Raw genomic sequence first — 14,731 nt, forward strand, 5'->3', positions numbered from 1 at the left:
ATGAAAACAACAAACCACTGGTTGAACTGTGAAGGCCAAAGAACTTCATATATTTGCAAAGACACGAGCTTGTTGTACTTAACAAAAACTCTATTTTGTGTTTCCACACTGCCATAAAGTGGCCTGTCTTCTCACCTGCTCCAGGGGAGGCACAAACATTGTCTGAACAGAAGTTTTGACCTTGGCCAGGTTGAGATCACAGTTCAGAGCTGAAGCATCTCTCTGTGATCAGTTGAAGCTCTTCTCTATAAGCCTTTGAAAACATCCAGTTTTCTGTTGGAACTCCCCATTCTAATGCATTTGTATCTAGGACTTTGGGTTTGATGTTGCAAGTTCTGATTTACACTTCTGATTCAGGCTGTCTGTGGGCTGAAGTAGTCAGATGCCTTTATATAGTGTTATTTGGAAATGGGCATTATCATGTTGCTGAATGTGGATTTTTAAATTTCTGTACTATTGTGCTCTGCTGACCTCAAGGGAACAAGGGAATGAAGGAAACGACCTGAGCAAGTCCAACTCCCCGAAAGTGTGGCCAGCGCAAAATCCCAGATGATCTTGATAAAAGAAGGGGAATTTACAGATAAATCCTGGAAAGAGGTAAGTCTCAGATTATATTTGTTTATAGTTTTTAGAGGCTGGGACATAGAATTCACTCCTGGAACCAGTCCCTTACTGCAGATTTTGAAGGGAAATTTGTAAATTTGCATAACATCTTTATATTCTGTAAGTAACATTCAAATGGCTCGGTTTAAGGATTGAATGCTGATCAGAAAATACTTCCTTTTCAGTTCCCTTGCTAATAAATATAGATACTCTAGCTTAAGCACCTCCACAGTTCCTACTACATTAATTTCAGTGCTTTTTAATTTTCTTTAACAAGGCTTGGCATTTACATTTTAAAATAATATCCTCTCCTATATTTAATTAGGGCACTGATTGAGACAGGATCGCAATAACCTCTCGCACTTCTGTATAAGAGAAAACCCACCCCCCTTGCCCCTCCACGAGCCAACACATGCCAATAAAGCAGTTGTGGGTATCTGCTGGTGCCACAAGGAAAGGAGCACAAGGCTGCAGTTACAACCCCCCTTGCCTCTTCTCTACCTAAGTACAGAGTCCCAATCCTGGGCATCCTACAAGTAATCCCACTAGCCTGCATAACCTTATCCACTGACCCAGCAAGCTGCTGGATGTGGATAAATACCTAAAACATTTACTTTAATAACGTTCCCCTGGGGCACAGGGATTCACTGGCAGGATCAGAACATAGGAAAGGAGGAGATGGAAAATAAGAATAACGTGTGAGTGCTGAGTGGAGAGCCCACAAAGCCTTGCTTTTAACACACGCCTCAACACCCACTAAAGCTAGGCGAAAACAGCAAACATTTATTTGTGCATCTTCCTGCATAAATAAAACCCTGCTGATTTGCTTTGATGGCATTTACGACCACATTTATTCATAAACATTAGAGTGAGCAAGTTTTTATTTGCAGGAGCGTTCATAGAAAACAAAAGCGTCGTGAATTCTGGTGTGAATAAATACCAGAGAGCTCTCACACGAGAAGGGCTTCTGCAGTCATTAAGTAAAGCTCTTTTTACTATTCACACTGTAAATACAAACAATTACAGCTGCCCGTGAACTGCTTACCAACAGGGAAGGGACCTGTTTATAAAGCTCAGTTCATCCAATTAGGCAACAGAAACCATCTCATGAAGATACCCAATCACAGGTCAAACGATGATCGCTCCGGGCTCAATCCTGACTCCCTCGAATGCCTCTACATCTTTTTGTCAATGCCAGTAAGCTTCCAGCATTTTAAGACCCCTTTATCGTGACGTTGGCATGACCTAACCAAGATGGTGGGAGGCTGTAACACCTTGTGCTGCCAGACAGCAGCTGTAGGCTGACAGAGGCACCAGCCGTATGGATGGCATAAGCAGCATTAGGCTGAAATACTGCTGTGTGTTACGCCTTCCTGCGCAGGGCTGGGGAAGTGTGCTCCACGCACGGGGAAGAAGAAAGGCATCCATACTGCCATAGTAATCAACTGCAGGGCGGTAAAGGACCGTACAGAAACCTGGCATATTCTGCCCTCTTGGAGGCTCCCGGCAGCACAAGAAGAGCTGGTGCTCCAGCCCCTCTGGAAGCTGTATCACCATGGATGAAATCGTTGCATAAACAGAACACAGGGCGGGCTGGATTTCAAATATGCTGTTTATATTCATTTGTGGCATTATCGACCTTTCATAACTCACTAACGGTTGCTTTTCATTCCATCATTCCAGTTAAAAGATTGTCAATAACTCTGGAAATAAATCAGGTCTCCAGAGTGAGTCCATTTTCCTACTGTAATTAATGGCAAGCAGGAGATCCCTTCCCTGCCTCCCCAACTACCCTGTTGTGTCCTTCTGGCTGCGTTGTGTGCAACTGAACCGCTCGTCTGCTTCTTGTTACCAATGCTTCTGGGTTTGGAGGGGGAACTGAAAGGGAAAAAAACCACCACAAAACACTTCCCTTACAGCAGAAAATTTGTAAGCCAAGGGCAAGGGCAAACCCCACAACTGGGGCCTCTGGTTGCCCCTCTAGCACAGCTGGGAGTGGCAGACTCTGCCCATGGCCACTGCGCAGGCAGGCAGCGCTCAGGGGAGGAGGGCGATTCCTTTTTTCACATTCACACTCCCTGTTTTCCAACTGCATTTTCATGCCGATTGCAGATAAATGAACCTGATGTTTGAGTGCCAGTTGGTGTACGTAGAGCAACCACTTGTTTGCTGTTGCTGCTTTAGCCAAGGAGCATGACACCATGCTGAATGCCAATCAGGTGTATTTACCACATTCTTTTAAAAGTCCAAGGCCACGTAGCCCCCTCTGGGAGCCAGCGAACTCCGAATAGATCCAGACCCACAAGGTCTCGCCTTGCACAGGAGCCAGGGAAGAGCGGGTTTTGTTCAGGAAGTGAAGCCAGTGCTGGCTTTGAAAATCAGGTGAGGGTGACACATGGCGTTGCCTCAACACCAGTTGCCACACTCGTAAGGAAACGTAGCAGCTGCCTTTATGTAGTTCTTATTTACGGATTCATGTTCTTGTTTAGGGGTGTCTCATTAACGCTGTGGGGAACTGCTGAGGGAGACACGCTTTGGAGACTCACACCTTGCTGTTGCTGGAGCAGAGCTGCTTGGAGACCTTCAGTGACAAGCTGGAGTGGCCTCAGTTTTACAGCTCTGCTGAAGCATGGGGGTCTGGCAGGAGGGAAAACACGTCTTTAAAGAAAGGCACTGCAAACCACTAATTCTGCTGGTAGCCGCAGATGGGCACTAATGGGCTTGACTATCTTTCTGTTTCTAGGCCTTCTGGAAGTTGGTCTGCAGTTCTCCAGGCTGTTTCTCTCTGAGGTCAGTTGTCTCTACTATCACTGGTCAATAACTCCCTCTCCTAAATGGCAACTTTAGAAACGCCCATTTCATGGGTCACAGAGTCACACCGCGAGGCAAAACCAGCCTTCCAGCCTCATCTGCCCGAGAGCCAGCCCTGAGGGTCTGCTGTCTTGTTCCCCATGGATTTAACCCAGCACACTGGGTTTCTCCACCAGTCTCCAACCCTGTCTAAGACTTTGGGTTGTAAAGCTGTCAGTCAGCTGCTGCCTTTCGTGATTGTCTGCAGGGAAGGTGGGCACGGGCCAAAGGTGTTTTTAAAGGTCACAAGTTTGGCTTGAGACAGCAGTGGCCACAGAGCCAACAGGAAAGAGATGTGGTGGCTGGTGGCTTTTTTCCCCATGGAGGAGCTGCACAGCCAGGTCATGCTGAGAGTTCCTTTACCCTACACCACACAGGCTTCCTGACTCCCAGTCCCAGCTCCGGCGGTGCTTGGGGAGGGACGCCACCTTCGCCATCAATTCTGAAAATGTGATGGGGTTCTGGTCGCTGCTCAGCTAGAGGCAAGTCAAAGAGGACCTTGAGGTCTCACATTAGTTTGAAAAATGAGGCCAGTATCTTTGCTAGAAGGGGAAGGCAGAGTCCCAGCTAATCATTTAGAATCCCGAGGTTGTGTCAAGCTAATATTAGATATTATAAACACACACAAAAATGTTCCTTCTAAAGAAAAAGGAAATGGCAAAAAAGAAAAAACCGAAAAGGTTATTAGGTGATTAAAAGCTCAGACTTTGAAAAGAACTACTATTTGCCACCTTCTGTGGTACGTGCAGTCTGGTTCTGTCAGGCAAGCAAGTAATCAGCCAGTGATTTGTGGAAGTCCTTTAAGAAAATAGGCCACTGCTGGGTGTGTGAGTAACTAATGCTCATTTGGTTTGTGTTTGAAGGCAGCAGCAGCAACAGTGATGACACAAATTAATTGCACGGTTTTCAGGAGATAATGCAGACGAGGTAAAGAGAATTACTACGCGATTAACATAGTTTCCAATTAAAGTCCCCTGTAGTTACCGAAAAACATTAATTTCTGGTAACTTGGTAATTTAACTTGTGTCACCACTGTACATGAGTGTACCAGGGCAACTTATGGGCTTGTCTATGTTTAAGCCTTGTCCAAAAAAAATGAAAAAAAAATTACTGAGAATAGCCATTAGTTTTTAACTTCAAATAGAACACTGTGGTGGTAAACTAAAGGATTTACTAACAGATTAAGGATCAAAAACCAGCTGCTGTTCTAGCACTGAAGTCTTTCTTACCATTAAGTCAAAAAGGTAAAAAAAATATTTTCCACTATTTAAATAAATTCAGCAAAGGTGTTTTCAACTCAGCAAAGGTGTTTTCAACCATTACATTTCTTTATCAACAAGTTGAAATAAGACAGAGACAAATGAAAATATTTCACTCTTCCAAAGAAGTTTGCTGTTGAGATGTCAGAACTACATTTTTCTTTTAAACATTTAACTTCCTATAGGTTTTATATTTCTATTTGAGCATTTCTATTACAAAAACACCAAACCGCAAGTCTTTTAAGTAGCAGCTCATTTCTGGAGACTCAGCTAGCTTAGGTAGGTACATGCACATGGGATAATTTTATTTTTTTTTTTAAGGTACCTGAACTTCAACCGGTGGCATTCTGGAAGAGGGAAAATTCCTCCTTTTGTTCCCATCTCAGATAACGCTTCCTGTGCTGCAGCGGGATGGAGTGGCCCACGCGGTACTTGTAAGTGCGCAGCACAGCAAGAGGTACAAAGGCCTAGACGTCAAAAACTTGCAGAATTATCATGTCTGAGCAGTTTTTAGTCTGATGACAAAATGCAATCACCAAGTAGCATCATTACTGTTTTCATCATGTGTTTCCAGAACATCCATCTGGTTTTACCCCATTTCAAAATGTAAGTGTACTTCCTGGCAGTACGGGATGAGCCGTTCTGTTGCCACCGTCCCAATTGCCAGGCTTGTTCCCGATAATGTTATGAAGGCTGCAGTGGGGTAGGATGGATAAAGTCTTTCAAAAGAGATGTGGGTCTTTGGATGACTTGAGACATATATCAGTGTTGTACAGTAACTTTCATTCTAAAAAATAAAAGTACCACATCATCGGGGACAGCAGTCCACCCTACAGCTGCACGTTTGTTAATTTCATGTAACTTCATGTAACTTTTAACTTCATGACAAATATTGCAGACTCCTGTGCATTAAAGCCTCTGAAGCTTATTACATTTTATTATTATTACTACAACAACAGAAGCTGTAAATGGAAAAGACATTATCGATTCAACTAATCCGCTGAATGCAGATTGTTCTTCACTGTGCATTTGTTAGCCTTTGGGCCAGTTTGGTTTTTAACAGCCTTACACGACAAGACTTTCAACGCTCCTAGGTGAGAATATTACACAGCCTTGTGCTCCTCAGCAGGAAGCTTTCCTTGAGCATCTTCCCCTTTCCCAAAGACGTCTCCTTTTACTACTCCAACTCCTCTCCCCTTACCAGTGCACACACACACTACGTATTTGTAAGCTGTAGCACTTCCCTCCCTTGCCAGCCTCGCTCTTCAGCTATAGAGTAACAAAGCCACATAGCTACGAGTTAATCTTCCTTAAATCCATCCCTGCAGGCTCCTGATCATTTTTCCTGTTCTTCTGTGCCCTTTAATTACTTAACGCCTTCCTCATGGAAAGGTAAGCAGAAAGGAGAGCATCAGTGAAACCAGATTACACCAATTATATCCCCCCGCTCTGTGACTGAAGCTTTTAATGATGCAGCACAGGATCGCATTATTTTTTTTTCAAATGTTAAAGCAAAGTACAACTTCACATCTAATTTCCTGTCCGCTGTTACCCAAAGGAACCACTCAATGGTTTTGCATTATTTTTGCTAAAGCTACATAAACTTGTGCTCTACTAAATGGGAATCTTCTATTTTCTAACTCTGCACTGACATTCACAATTCTCCTCATTTTGACATCTAAATTCCATAAATATGTTGTTTACTCCCTCTTCTGGGCTATTAATGAAAAATATTAAGTAAGATCAACCCAAACATTCTCACATACATGCAGCATCTAAAAGTAGTATTATGCCAATTATTAGTAGGAATCAACAGTGCACAGGTTACTAATTTAGACAAATGACGTATGGGGTCGTGTTTTTTTTTTTGAAAACCAGTGAACACAATCTTGTTTTGGCTTTTTGGAATATTAACTCAATTAACATGTGCAAGGGTACACTCCAGCCCTGACACATAACATGATCTAGTTCTGCCTGAAATCCATCGATTAGTCACTTCTTTCTCATAAAAGGAAAAAAGGTGTTTTAATGAATACACGTGATGCTTATTATTTGGATTGGCAACATTTGTGCCTTCTGTGCCTGAACGGCACTTAGAATAGGTTAACATTTGGTTTACAACACAACAATAAAATTTGCCTTTATTGCAAATAAACAGAGTATTCACACCTTACAATATTGTTTTAGATGCAGGACTATATTCACTCTTAGAGGATCTAATATTAATATAAAAGGCACATGCATTTAATGTTTTCCCACCTTTTTTATTTTCCAAGCAGTGTTAATACGTATTTTAAATATTGCATTTACTTTGTTAAAACATGAAACTACTTATGTACATTTGTTTGCAGTCTGAGAACACACACCATCAAATAATCATTTGTACAGTAATAACATGTATATAAAAAAAAAATAATCACAGCCCAGAATTTTTAACATCCGCTCCCCCATTTGCGTTGATTTAAAAGCTGCGCTAATAGGAGAGAAGCCTCAACATTATAGTAGTTGAAACAGGAAACAAACACCGCTCTCTTCTAATAATTGTCTTCAGCTGCTTTGATTGGTTGCAGTTAATATTAATAGTATAACCTTTAAAAATTGTGGGGAAAGGTAATACTTTATCTTCACTCCTCATATTAAGGCTCCAAAGCAAGCTTAATGAGAAACCATTATAAAATCATACTGCTAAATAGTATCTTAACTCACAATTCAGCCTATATAATTGTATCAGTATTGCAACTGACAATTACTACTGATATATCAAACTTATCTTTCTTACACTGTGCTGCTCGGGATGTGTGTCACGATTACAGCATTAACTACTATTGGGGCTTACGTAGCAAGACGGAGTAGCGTTCTACCCTTACCACATGAATACAGAACTCAAATTTTGCTTACAGACAGAAACACGGTCTCAAAACCTATGGATATGCGTCCATGACACAAACCCCACAGGCATCTGGCAGCCTCTGCTCGGAGTTTGTCCTGGGCTGACATGACATCAGGGTCACAAGTCAGGCTTTAGGGACTGGCCAAGCTATTTAAGAGGGCGAGACCAGGACAGAGGCACATTTCAGCATACCTGGCTCTAAACAATGCCCTCCATCTTCACTAGCACAACGTGACATTAAACTCCTCCAACTAGTAGTGAACAAAAATAATTAGTAAGTACATTTATAAATGACATTTTAAAGACTATTAACATATAAAACATTATCTTTATGAAAATAGACCAATTTCAGCGCAAGCTTGCCTTTTTTGGAGAGGAGGACACATTTTTTTTATTTTTGAAAAGGCAAGTGTTCTCCTGGACAGCTGCCAATAATCTTGTGTAAAATGTCCTTAAAGCAAGACAAACTCCTCTGTACTAAATCTTTTTAATCTTTTCTTTTCATCCTCAGAGAAAAGGTCATTTTCTTCATGGAGTGGACTGGAAGCAAAGTCATAGTCTCTAGAATGACCCTTTACAAAAGTAAACAAGGGATATTTCTCTTTAGATGAAGACTTCAGCATCTACAATGTAAAACACGCACCAGAGAAAATATTAATTGGAAACAAAGAAATACAGTAAGTAGTGATACTTATCTGATGATGACTGTGAAATAAAAAACGCATTTTTAAATTTGTATTATCATCATATTCAAACATAAGCATTGCACAATCTAAATGTTCCTTCCTCCCATTAACCATTCATTTATTTCCATTTCTTCTTCAGGTAGCTGGTAATTTTATGCCTAACTCTGCTTCTCGTTCCATACAGATCACCTCTGTGTGCTGTCTCTTTCAGTGCAGCTGGAGCTCTTTGTAGGAAGATAAAAACCCCTACAAAATACTTAACGGCTGTAACACTCTTCTCAAGCACAGGTATGAATTCTGCAGCAACTAAGCATCTCAGGGAGATATTTCTAGCGTAGAATCAGCATGTATGAAAATCAATGTTTTTATTAAAAGTTTAAACACCTACATCTATGTCAATAAGCCAATCGAGAGCATATGGCTCAAAACAGACTGACAACAGTAGCAGGCTGTTGTAACCAGAGTGCCAAAAATCTACGTATATAAATCTAAAAACTGAGCACGTAAAAGTGGCTGGTGGGGAAAGACAAATACTGAAAAACAGATCAGCAAAATACCTTTAATAGCAGATAAAAATCCGCCAAATACTGAAAGAGTTTTCACCCTTCCAGGCTGATTTGGACACTTAATTGTTTTGGGGGTTTTGGGGGGGTTATTTTTTTTACTTTTTTTAAATTTCTTACCTGCTTTGAAAAAACAGCACAGTCATGCAGTAACATGCAGAATTATGTTAGCCTAGACGTATATCCTGTGTGGAACTAATATCACTAAACATAATTTCATGAGAACAATTAATCTAATACAGTAAAAAAACCCTAAATAGATCTTTAAACAGTAAGAACTATTTTAAAAAGGAGAGTTGGGGCTGAGGGGATGTTTTAAAAAAAATAATCAATCATAACAAAATCCTTGATTTTTACTGTGGTCTGAAATTTTCCACTTTATTCTTGTCTATTTTAATTGCATTTGGCTACTTTAATGTGAAACTTGGGTAAAAAAGTAAGAAGCTATAGGAGAGACATGCACACAGTAATAGGCAAAAGCAAAAGAAGAGTAACAAATGAGCGCTAGAAAGTAAAAAGTTTGTAAGACATACAAATGCTTTGTTTCTTGAGAAGACTAGATAATTGGATGCAAACCCTTTCAACTCCAGGGGCTGAATACAAGCTGCCTTAGTAGGAAGAGAAATTGATAGCCACATGAAGGCTGTTTGCTGGTCTGTGAGTGGATGGATGGACTTAGGCCAGCTCCGAATTCCAAGTTTCCCACAGAAGACTCCTTGGAACACTGCATCTCAGGGGACGCATGGTGCCCAACAACCATCGCACCTTTAAAGATGGTCCCTCCAAATCAGGACAGAAATACACCTGCAGTTCTACTGCCATTGTCTGTGTTCAACTTCCCCTGACACCTCCCTCCCTGCAGGTACAGGTAACACCTCTCTGTGTGTGAAACACTAAATACAGAACACAAACTGGATAGACAGGCAAATGCCTAAACAAGAGTCGAGTGGAACTTGGTTAAGGTTACTGTAATTACTATCATGCTACATCACACTTAGTGATCACAGATGAGTTTGAAACTCTAAAGAATATTAAAGTTCTTTAGATACCACTGCAATGATTTCTACAGAGAAGTTTCTCAATAAACCTCAATATTTTTTAGTATTTCAGTGTTAGACCCAGACTGCCACTGTTGTTGCTGCAACGATTAATTCTTTGTGCTGAACTACATCCAAGTTCAACACTCCATCAGTACAGAGAACTTTTCATTTCTGCTGAGAACCTGGGCTACAAACAGGCAAATGCAGTTGTAGCCCAAGTGGATTATTTATTTGCTGTCATGGGTTTTGATAGGGAAACAATTCACTGCATTAGCAGCAAGACAAGCCTGGTACCAGTTAACTAACAATGTAAAGTAGCTGCAGAGGCTGTGGCCAGGGAAAGGCAGAGCCGTCCCAGGGGCTGTGCAAGGCCAGAGCTTCTTGCTGACCTCTCGGCTCTGCCACATGGTGTGGAGAAGCCAGACAAACTGCTGTGCCTGCTCGGTATTTGTGCTGGAAGTGCAAAACAGAACTAGGACTACAGCCAGTCAGTAAATCCATCCTTCTCAAGTCTGGATGTGTTTCCAGGTCTCCCTGATCTATCAGCTATTGAATTCCAGCTATTATTAAACTACTTAACAATAGCTGCCTAACTAGGCAGTACAGAAACAAAGGGTAACTTGAATGCGATTTGGATGGAGTTTCATCAGTCACTCCATTTGGGCCTTCGATTTCAATGCCCTAATTTCTCTATTACTGAATATATGGCTCATAAGGTTTATCCTCAAATAATAAAAGGTAGGTTTTTTTCTTCCACCTCTTATTGCCCACAAAAGCAGTGAGAACCTGCATTTTTTTTACGTACGGCACACTGGGAGTGTACTGTGCTTTGCAGTTCAAGAGTCATTGCACTCAAATTGCAAACAAAGGGAAAAATAACGGAAGAGCAAGAAAAACCAAAGCATGTGAAGGAAGGACTGAAAGATCATAGAATATTTCTCGCACTGTATTTGTACCAAAACTTTCCTCTGTTTTCATACTTATTGTGCCTGAAATGTATTTATATAAAATAATTTCACTAATATTAAATAATTTCTGTCTAAAGTACCAGGATACCAGCTCCAAGACTTAGATTAGCCATGAGTATTTTCACAACATATGTGCAGAAAAAGATACGTACTTAATCCCAAACTTGAAAGAAAAGACAGAAGGGGGAAAAAAGAGAGAGAGAACTTCCAATATGACCAATTTTGTAATTAGGGTTTTTTTATCGTGTTATTACACTCATTCTTATATATGATAGAACAGGAAATCACGGAAGAATAGAAACTTCACCATTTAAACTTCCCGTATATCTGTTGCTTAGGAACTTCTGCTCCTTTAAATCTATTTTCTACTTCTGTGTGTAAGAACCAAAGAAACAACTTCAGCATCAATCAATACCTATGAGAGATTATATACACTATTAAGTTTAAGAATGCTTTGTTGGCTATAATACTAATACCACTTAACAGGACGTTCAGAATGCTGCACAAACATTTAATTCTTTCTGCTGCTGTGATAACTACTGTGGTTAGAATATTAAATACGTGACCATCTTCTGCTGCCGCTGCAACCTTTCACAGACTATTTTTTTAAATCACAGAATGCAGTTATTTGCTACCACGGCCAACACAACCTCTTAACAACGCTGTATTTCATACACTCGCATGCTGTACTAATCAAGGCAGAAAAAAACCCCAGTTACGCTTGGACCTGAAGGAACCCCTCGCAGTGTTTTTCAAGCGGAGGGGCAGCACCAGATCAGCTGGGCAAGGCCCGCTCCCCGGCCTCCAGCGCTGCTGCCGAAGCCCGGGCGCTGCCTTGGGCTGGGCGGCCCCGCCGGCAGCGCGGCGCCTGCCGGACATTCCCATTTCAACAGCGCCACCTGGCGGGCGCGCCACGCCGCCACCGGCCACCCCGCCATCGCCCAACGGGCTCGGTTTCTCACGATTGTAAAAGCGGCAATAAATACCGAGGGCTGTGTCTGTTTAGAAGAGCGAAGCTGATTCTCTGCCCTTATCCCTACGCAGCACACGCATGCCGTGCTGGCTTGAGGGATCGATTTGGTAAGGTCGACACCCACCTTGGTGATTTCTTCAGATGCCTTCTCGAAGTCCTGTACCGTTCTACAATAAAATCCTATCGTGCAGCTCGGATCCATTTTTTTGAATGACATCTTTTTGGGAGAAGGACAGTGGAATGACTGCAAGTTTCACGATTAAAAACATGAAATACACAGTTACGGTTAGAATGGTGCAGACCGATGCATTTACTTTTTCCCACCAACAGCTTTAACATACAATCCCCCGTATCGCTTGAATTAAAACCCAGCACACACCTTCCAAGTAATTTCTCCCCCCGCCACCCCCAAACATTCAAGTAATTCCACTCTTCTTCACATGTATAAAACCTCCTGCTGTTTATGCTGTATATACCAAACTTCTGCGCGCCACCACGTTAGTTTGAAATCTGTCAAAGGTCTGCCGCTCAGAGCAGTACTTTATGAATATTCCCAAGGCAGAGGAGGTGAACGCTCTTCTGCAAATTGAATTTGTAACAGCTTTTGCACTATCTTACAATTACTGCTTTACTACCACCGCCCATTGACCCTCTCCCTCCCCCAGTCTCTGTAAAAGAGACATAATGGAATAAACCAACCTCATGCATTTTCCTTTAGTAAATGAAACGGGTTAAAAACCCTGCAAAACCCACAGAAGCAAAGCTAGATAACACTGATCCACAAGTAGGAAAAAACCAAACAACATGCTGTGCTTTATAAATGTTTCTTTCCTAACGTGAAATCTCTTTTCATGACAGATGATGCTCTGACAGTGCAGCAATCTGATACTATCAGCAGCCATGCTCTAAGAAAAAGCAAACAAATACAAAACCCCTTTCCCAGTCTCTTCATTCCCAGTTTATGAGAGAAAAGGTAAGTGTATGCTTTCCGCTGATCCTGTGTTTATTTGTTACAGGAACTGTAGTTTTGGTGAAGCTCACTGTTTAATAACTGAAATTATTTCATCACCCCTGACTGTCTCTCAAAGGTTGTCCTCTTTATTGTGCTTCCAGCATGCAGGACTAGCCCGTCCACCCTACCTCTATTAAATCACTAGCAATCCTGCTACAGCTGCTCAGTAACAAATGCTAACACGCCTCGTCTGCACCACTCTGTAACAGAGATACCGCTGTACTAACATGCAGATTTTGTTTTTCATGAACTTCCCCAGTGAATATGCCGTGCTATTGCCTTTCACAGCTCCATGTCAGCTGTACACAGCTCCAAGCTCCTCTGGCACCGCTGCTCAGCACAGAGCCAGGACAGCTTACTACCACCACAGGAACACCAGGACAGAGCAACGCAGGAGATTTCTCACCAACACCGCTGTGCTTCCTCTATGAAGGGTAACTACCAACTGTTACGATCTCACCTGACTATAGCAACAGCAACCCCTGACACCAAACATCAAGCAGCCTGTGTATTAGAAACTGCTTTTGTCTTTTTTTTTTTTTTTTTGCCAATCAGAAAAGTCGATCTGCAGAAGATGACAGCACTAGTTACCTAATCTGAGCGTGCCTGTCAGTGTAATAGTTTTATATATTGAAGTATATAATTCTTTACTTGTGATTACAAACCTCAGTATTTCTATTAAACCTCTGCTAAATAACAGAAGCAGAAAATAAGAAGTTCTATTTCTACAAGACTGATTTTAGTCACCATTTTTTCTCCTAATTCTGTTCAAATTTTAGATGCAGAAATTATATTTTGAAAATTCATTCCTGAGTCATCAAATACATAAATCGAACCCTGCCTTACATACCACATTTCGGCAACAACACTGTAACTACAGTTGTGCTGTACTGTTCAGGGCAGCAGTCTTAATGCTACACAAATCACCGTAAACAAAGAGAAGTGGGTAGGCTTCTTTTTTTTTTTTTTTTCCACTCCTCCAAACAAATGGATTCTGGAAGCCAATACAGAGTGGATTGATTTCCAACTTATTCTGGACAATTTGTCAATTTTGAAAATACTCCCTACAGATAAATCTAACAAGCAACTATCCACACTAAGAAAGCAATTTCTGTTTACTTTTGACATTTCTGGACAAAGATATAATACTATCAAATGCACTAAGCATTAAATTCCAATATATTTTCTGTCTGCAGAAAAGCATTAGGTTGCGATCAAGCCAAACTGCCAGCTTGCGTACATTCAAAATACATTTTAAAACCTCATTATTATTATTATTTGGAAATTCATATTGATGCCAGTCTGCAGTATGATCTGGAGGATTAGTCATGGAAACAGAAACCAAAAAGAAGTGTATTTTTTGTAGCTTGGACACTGAGCTGCAGTGTGACCCTTAAGGAAGTCACTTGAGCTCCGCTTCTCTGTGCCCTTCCCATCTTTTGTCTGACTTTCCCAATTAAACTGTAAAATCCTCAGAGAAGGCACTGTATTTTACTACAGTTATTAGCACAAAGGGGCAAGGACCTTGGTTATCATCCCTGGCTGCGGCCACAATACAAATAGGTAGAGCTGGGACTTGCTAACTCTTCTTCCAAATACCTCAACAGGGTAAAACTAAAGCCATCTCTAAAAATAATGAAACTCTCTGTCTAGGGTATTTTCTGATACATTTTTCTGCTATGTTCCTTTTTTTAATTTGGAATCTTCTAGTTTTCTATATTCACTTCTATATTATATGTCCCACTAATTAAAGCATCTTGTTAAGTATAAATACTGAAAAATATGTAGTGTTTGCTTTAAGTGGGCCCCAGGATTTGACATTAGCCCTGTGTTAAGTGCTTCGACATATTTAAGTACTTTTCCTAAATACTATTTGATGGTATTCTG

The 14,731-nt window shown here is 41.2% G+C and overlaps 1 protein-coding gene across 4 annotated transcripts in view; it reads right to left on the reverse strand.

Moving 5' to 3' along the window:
• Window positions 1-6,955: 6,955 nt before the first annotated feature.
• The window catches only part of ATG4C (autophagy related 4C cysteine peptidase), a 29,150-nt gene continuing 21,374 nt past the window's right edge, over window positions 6,956-14,731 (reverse strand). For all 4 annotated transcript variants that reach the window (XM_080406423.1, XM_080406422.1, XM_080406421.1 and 1 more), the window contains 2 exons: window positions 11,957-12,076; window positions 6,956-8,225 (listed from right to left, as the gene is read on the reverse strand). In XM_080406423.1, coding sequence (XP_080262549.1) covers window positions 8,055-8,225; window positions 11,957-12,076 — 291 coding nt within the window. In that variant the 3' untranslated portion in view covers window positions 6,956-8,054. The remainder of the gene's footprint in view (window positions 8,226-11,956; window positions 12,077-14,731) is intronic.

The sequence above is a fragment of the Falco punctatus genome (assembly GCF_963210335.1).
Source record: "Falco punctatus genome assembly, chromosome: 11".
Taxonomy (NCBI): domain Eukaryota; kingdom Metazoa; phylum Chordata; class Aves; order Falconiformes; family Falconidae; genus Falco; species Falco punctatus.